At 35.0% G+C, this 7,661-nt stretch overlaps 1 protein-coding gene across 1 annotated transcript in view; it reads right to left on the bottom strand.

The window, feature by feature from the left end:
* LOC118753306 (scoloptoxin SSD20-like) overlaps positions 1 to 3,035 on the bottom strand; it is a gene marked incomplete at its 5' end in the record, with an annotated part of 13,395 nt that extends 10,360 nt beyond the window's left edge. Inside the window, one exon of the mRNA XM_036488182.1 lies at positions 2,883 to 3,035. Within this exon, the coding sequence (XP_036344075.1) occupies positions 2,883 to 3,035 (153 nt within the window). The remainder of the gene's footprint in view (positions 1 to 2,882) is intronic.
* Positions 3,036 to 7,661: the final 4,626 nt, after the last annotated feature.

Raw genomic sequence — 7,661 nt, 5'->3', positions numbered from 1 at the left:
TTTTTTCAACTAGGGGTGACTACGCCTCGACTACTTTACGTTGCTTTCAACTGACTACTTTTACATGATGATGTCGCAAAAAAACAGTTTGTTTTCAGCTAACTACAAACCGGTTATTAATACATTCACTTGTAGTGTGCCAATTAATAGAATGTTTTTGGTACTCTCTGCTTTTATACTTATTTTAGGATAACTATTACCTGCATGATAACTATCTAGTTAGCATATATTAAGAGCCTAAAGAAGTGCTATTAACATACATATATAATATCAACCAATCAATAATCAATAAAAAAAACACAATGACAATATATGTCGAGCCCTAACCGCCAAAATAACGTAAGGGACATTTTTTTCAAAATTTTCTTTTTGATGCAGAAATATTCTTAGAGCATCTGGTACATTTCTGCATCAAAAAGATAATTTTGAAAAAAATGTCGCTTACGTTATTTTGGCGGTTAGAGCTCGATGTACAATGGGGTATAGGCGTTGCGCTGGGTATATAGTTACAGTTGCAGGGCCATACTCAATCCCGACTCTTGCGTCCTCGTTCGCGCACTCTGGGCAACGTGAGCAACCCATGTGCGAGATGCGGTAACCAACCCGAGTGGAGCCTTGGGTCACGGCAGAAAGAGAGGGAGCTTCGGTGGGGCCACTCCGAATTATTCGGTTTAGGGGCTCACCGAAGTCTGCAGCGTCTGTTCACCAGTAGGTGCGGCTGCAAGCGGGTGTCTGTCCTGGAGCCGCTTTCGTTAGCACTTAAGGTAAGACCGCACTAAGCGACGCGACACTGCAGCGGCACTACGCGACACGGCGCGACACTTTTTGGTATATCGCACTGAAACTGCAGCGGCGCGACACTTCGCTGCAAATTTTTTAAATTTATTTGTGTCAAAACCTTCAAACAAGATGGATGCCAGTAACGCTGATGTAATGTTAATGCCTTTTATTTTTATTTTCCTTGGTGAATTCTTCTCAAATATTATGTTTCTTTACATACAATTTTCTTCTTGAATGAAATGCATGTGAATATTCACTCACAATTGGAAATCCAATTACTTCAAGTTGAAAATATAGTACGAAATGTTATGTCGTTCCGCTAGGTATACCGCACTATGCGGAACCGGAACTGCGCGACACCATGCGGCGCGACATTTTTGCCTAGTTGGTCACCTTTGCCGCGCAGCGTCGCGTCGCGTAGCCCCGCTGCAGCGTAGTGCGGTATGCTCAATAAGAATACAAGCAAAGAATATTTTGCTGCGCTGTGTAGTGTCGTGTCGCGTCGCCTAGTGCGGTCGTATCTTAAAAGGAGTTGCCTATATGCCGCGATGTCTGAGTTTGGCATACTCTCGAAACTGATGCGGCTGTGTGACGTTGAGCAATACCACCAGCTCCGTCGGAATTGGGAAAGACCTCTCCGAGCCGTTTTCTACCAAACGGGGTTTCAGACAGGGCGACCCCCTTTCATGTGATTTCTTTAATCTGATGTAGGAGAAGATAATAAGAGCTGCAGAACTGAACCGCTCGGGAACAATATCGACATCATCGGTATCAAAAACCGCGAAGTCTGTTCTGCCTTTTCCAAGTTGGATAGGGAAGCAAAGTGAATGGGTCTGGTGGTAAACGAGGACAAGATGAAGTATCTCCTGTCATCAAACAAACAGTCAGCACATTCGCGCCTTGGCACCCACGTCATTGTTGACAGTTACAATTTCGAGAAAGTAGAGAATTTGTTTACTTGGGAACTAGCATTAACACCGATAATAATGTCAGCTTGGAAATCCAACGCAGAATCACTCTTGCCAACAAGTGCTACTTTGGACTGAGTAGGCAATTCAGGAGTAAAGTCCTCTCTCGACGTACGAAAACCACACTCTATAAGTCACTTATCATACCCTTGCTGGTATATGGCGCAGAAGCATGGACAATGACAACATCCGATGAGGTGGCTCTTGGAGTATTCGAGAGAAAGATTTTGTGGAAGATTTACGGGCCTTTACGCGTTGGCGACGGCGGATACCGCAGACGATGGAATGATGAGCTATATGAGCTTTAAAACGTATTTGCGAAACCATAGGCCAAATACAGTAAAATTGCATTTCCAGTTTTTCACTCTGACGTCAGTAATTCAAAAATGATTTAAAAAATTTAAAGAAATGTGCTTAGAGAAGAAGTATGGGTATCAAATTAAAGAGGAAATCCTGTAGAATTTAAACAGATACATGTTTTTCGTGCAGAAGGACTGGTAAGTATTGAAAATGTCCTTTTAAAATTGTATCCTTGAAATTTCGCAATATTTGTTTTTGAAAAAAATTATATGTTAAGGACCTGTATAAACTCGATAACATCCTCGAATTTCGTCCTTCTAACTTTATCAGCTTAAAAAATTACCTATTTGTCCTTGTGAATCCAAAAAATTTTTAATTTTTCTTTAATTCTAAAGAAATTTCCTCTTGCCTCTTCCTCTTGTACCAAATGTACGTAAATTTTTATTCTACTTGGCATTGAACTTTTTAAATGATTTTTGGAAGTAATGATATCTTTGAAATTATTAAGCCCTTTTAAATAAATTCTGATGTCAGGGAGAAAAAATAAAAACGCCATTTTAATTAAAAAAGTACGTTTCAAACCCATTTATTTATTTATTTATTTAATGGTAGGAAAGCTTCTCAAACAATATAAAAGCAATTTTTCAATTTAAGTTGTTGAAAAGTAATGATTATCTAAATCCCGGTACTAATCCCGGGATCCCGAGATTGTGATAGGGACCACCCAAAAATCCCGGGATCGGAAAAAGCTGAAAAATTAACTTCCCTAGTACGTACATATGTAAATAGAATTATGATTATAAAATTTAGTATGTATAACTCAACATAACATACCTGCCTATATCGGCACAACCTCTTCCATTAGAAACCACGGCTCCAACGATTTGCTTGTCGCTTTTTAAGCCGAATACCAATCCAAGCACGATGCCAACCACGACCAGTACAGCTAGCACAGTCCATATAAATGCCTTTTTGTTGAAAACTATTCTGTAAAACAATCGGGATAAAAAACAATGTTTTATAAAAGCAATATTTTTTGAAGCACACAAAAGTGTACCCAGCCAGCCTAATGCAAAGCGCTCCGAATGAGCAGTGAAAGGGGACAAAATTTTTTTTTCTTAATTTATGCTTTTTTTGATGTATCTAGTCCAATGCCCGCCAATCACTTTCCTGGGAATCGAACTATATTTGTATACGTACACGTTTACAATCCGAACGTCAACCAGGGTTGCCTACAAGCTTCTTTTTTAATTAATTTGACAATTAATTGACAATTTATTTCAAAAGCTAAATATCTCATTTGTAAAAATTCACAGTTTATAATCCTTACAGTAACTTTAATAATAAACGTATGTAAATTTGGTCAAGCTGGTGCGCGGCTATTTAGTTAATTTGTGTAGTCATGTGTCCAAAACACATCTCCTATTATTTTCGGGAGTTGTCCCGTGTACAAGGCACATTCCTAATTCGATTTGACAGTTCATCGTCGTGTTTTCCATAATTTTTTCCCTCTGTCTCTTTGCCTCGATTTTTTCTATTCTGTCTTGCTTTGACAGCTGAGTTCGAGAAATTTCCCATACGAATTTGGGACGGCAACGATTTGACTAAAGAAAATAATAATATAATAAAAAAAACTACAAATTTTTTCAAAAATTGTTTGCCTTAAAATGCTCAATATTGCTCCAAAGAACCTATATCCCGAAAATGAAGGTTATATCTGCAAATCATAAGTTGCTAGAGCACTTTGAAGGCTGAAAATTGACCCCAAAATAAGCCAATATTTACCGTTGTTTCTACGGCAGAAACCGAATTGATTACTTACAAAAATGAATTTGTCCATAGGTTTGGAGTTTTATCTTTGAAATGCCATTGTTAAATAAATAATAAAGAATACTAGATGTCTTCCTTTTTTTACTACACCCCATGTCTAAATTATAAGCGCACTACATATTGACAAGCTTTGGCAATTTATTTGGTTATTCTTTAACAAAGCCTTTGCAGTGTTCAACATTGTCCAATATTTAAAAAGACATCCAACAAACTATCGTTCACATTTCAAACTGCTCAATTAGGTTTCTTAGAAAGATTTTGAGTATGCAGTTTTGTGGCACATTAAACTGTAGTGTAAAAATGTGCTAGTTTGAAGTAGCTAGCAGTTATCGTTTATTCTTGAAATTTTTTTTGCGGTATTACTCATATAAAAAATTTCCAAGACATCTAAGGTGTGATTGACAACTCCATGGGGCTCTCTTTTCAATTTGACTTAATAGGATGGTTTTTATGAGAGCAATGTCAAATTCGATCACACTTTGTTGAATACATTTTGGATGCCCTTACCATTTTGACACGGGGTGTGATTTTCTTCGTATTCGAACTGAAGCTTCATATCAGTCAGAAAGAAAACATAATAAGGCAATCAGTTAATTAGTAAAATTGATAATTGAGCGGAAGTAAACGCTGATGCTTTATATTTCTTATAATTAGTTACATGCTACTAAAACGTTTAGGGCGCGAAAATAAAGATAAATAACCCGAAATTAATTAAGTACTATATCGGCTGGAAAAACTAGTTTCCATTTGGGGATATTTTATTACAATAATGTGGTTCAATGAAATTATGATACTTAGTAACTATGTAGCAAGTAACAAAAACTAAATTACTTGCTTCTGTACTATTATACTAGGTTAACATATATGTAAGTAGGTTCTCCTCATTTTCGAGCTTAACTCCCTAATCTGTAATTAGAAAGAGATTAGCCATACAAAATTCGTCCGTCGTTAATCTGTACTTATAGAATAATCTCAGACTAAACGGATAACTTTTCGGAGTCCAACCTAGTTTTATCGATTATTTTTGGGAAGAGGAGGATAAAGGCCAATGTAAAAGTAAAGAAAATGGATGCTAGCGAGGAAAAGAGGTTTGCAAAGGTATTTTAAATAAAATATTAAGTTAAAATATATCTAAATTGCTTAATATAGCAGAAAAAAAGTGATCACGGTGGCACAGAGAAGAAACATAACCTTTCCTTGAGATGTGAGAATAGCAAGCACAAAAAATTGTACGACTAATAATCTGAGATTTGCCTGTGTAAACAGGGTGATTAAAAAACGAACTTTGATTGAGATTATATTTTTATGTAAACATACTTTAACGATTATCGAAAAAATAAAAATCATAAAATAACGATTGATTGGAAAAGTAGAAATCCAATTTTAACGGTTAAATTATAAGTTTTATTATGAAGATCATAATCGTTACGGTCCCTGATTAAATTAAATATGTATGAATATGGGCAACAAAATTCAGTGTTCATTCATTGGGTTTTACATATGTATGTAGATACTTCCCAACAAACACCAAAAAAATATTTCTCCAACCAAGGAGAAATTCATAGTTCTCCAGTTGATATCCAACAGAGTTCTCCAACTTATCTCTAACTTTGGACTGGAAGTTGAGATGAACTTTTGTAAATCTACATGGCACGCGAAGTGAATCAAGACGTAGACTTACTGTTGGACTGTAGACGGACGAATAAAAATTTTACTGTGATACGATATTGATTAACTACATATTATAAAAGGGGTAAAAAAATAAAAAATAAAATTTTAAATTTATTTATTTCTTTTCAATCAAAAAGGTATAGATTATTTTACTATTTTAATTTCGGTATTTCAATATATTTGAGACCAGCTGGAGAATAACAATGGAGTTCAAGTTGAGAACTAGCTTTTGCTCTACTTGAGAAACAGTCCTTTTTTTCATACAAAGAAAAATGCCCTTTTTATTGAGAACGCTATTATCCTTCACTTGAGGTACTCTTGAGAAACAACGTTGGACATTTGAGAAATACCTTAGTTCCCAACTTAGTCTCAAGTTGAGGTCAAACTCAAATGTTTGTTGGGCTACTACTAGTCACTAGCCTCCCACTTGACAAATTTATTCGGTGCTTGTAAGCGGGAATTGCTTATAAACGCGGGACTTATAAAGGATCAATACTGTACAACGTTTTTTACGATGTTCGATTAAAACTTTTTATAAACAATGAAAATAGCTAGATGCACGTTTTAAGATAAGCTAAGTGGAATAAGTATCTTTATTTTATTATGAGTGGCAATGAATCAAATTCGTCGTGTAAATTATTGTACAACTATGTGTATTAGGGGGGTCCAAAAAAAAGTAAAAGCGGAATTTCAATGCTCTCAGCCCCTGGGATTGATCTATATTGAAAAAAGGTATAAGCCAATTTTTTTTATCTTGAAATCAAAAATATTTAGAGGTCGCTCAAAGCGCTCAAAGTTTTTCGTGTATTTTATATGGGGGAAAAACAACGTTTCGTAGAAATGCTATAGAATTCTTGAAAATCAATATTTATCGACCGGAAAACTCTGGTAAACTTCAGGGAAATTTCAGTAATAATACCCAATTGTTTATTTAACCATATTTTAATACTAACGATTTTTTATTGGACCCCGCATCGGGGTTTTTGGGGGTTTTTGGCGGACCTATATATTATAGTTACTATGAAAAAAATGAGTATATTATTGGGAATATTATGCAGAGAAACAGAGTTTTCCGATCGAGAAGTATTAGTTTTTAGGAGTTCTATACCATTTTAGCGAAAAGTTGTTTCTTCCCCATATAAAAGACATGGAAAACTTTGACCGCTTAGAGTGACCTCTAAATATTTTGATTTTAAAAAAAATATGGGGTAGTTAAAGTCCGACTTCGCTTTTTCACATGCATTTTTGGACCACCCTAATGCGCATACACTCGCTAGGCAATAATTACCCAAGTACTGCCGTATTATCAGCATCTGTAGGTGTTAATGGGCAATTGTAAATTTCAAAATATACTCGTACAATTGAAAATTTAATCATAGTCAATATTGACGCACGTAACATTATATGACGTTGTCAATACATATACAAATTTCTAACGGGTATGCATGTACTATATGTATGTATGTACGTATGTGAGTTTGTATCTGCATACATATGCATTCACACAAATAAGTAAGTTAATTTATTTTTACCACTTTTTTGTAAGTCAAAAGGGTTCATGAACAATTAATGAGATTGCAAATATTTAATCAACAATTTATCCGATTCTTGAAAGGCTTTCATATAAATGTTTTTATTAAGATTTTATATTAATTATTTATTATTTTTTATAAGGCAAAAGGGTTCATGAACAATTAATGAGATTGCAAATATTTAATCAACAATTTATCCGATGCTTGAAAGGCTTTCATATAAATGTTTTTATTAAGAATTTATATTGCTTGACTTCACTTACAGGCGCACTTACATTCGTTTCAGTCGTAATATTGACACCCTCAAGCAAACATACGGAAGTCAGGTACATACGTTCCATTTTAAGTATCGACTCGAATCCTGTACTTTGCTTTAGTTTAAAAGATTTTCTTTATGACCAACTTTTAAATTTTCCACGAATAACTTCATAAAATGTTAGTTTTTGCTACATATGTACACATTAGACTGATAAAAAAAAATTGAATAACTTTTCAATACATCCGGGGAGATGTCAAAAGATGCGTGTCAAAAGCGCAACCCTTCTATTTTCCATATAAATTACTTAGAAAAGAATTGTTT

This window comes from Rhagoletis pomonella, unplaced genomic scaffold (assembly GCF_013731165.1).
Source record: "Rhagoletis pomonella isolate Grant_MI unplaced genomic scaffold, Rhpom_1.0 Rhpom_scaffold_02339, whole genome shotgun sequence".
NCBI lineage: Eukaryota > Metazoa > Arthropoda > Insecta > Diptera > Tephritidae > Rhagoletis > Rhagoletis pomonella.
Note: the sequence above shows the minus strand (reverse complement) of the source record. Positions and strands in the feature narration are given on the sequence as shown.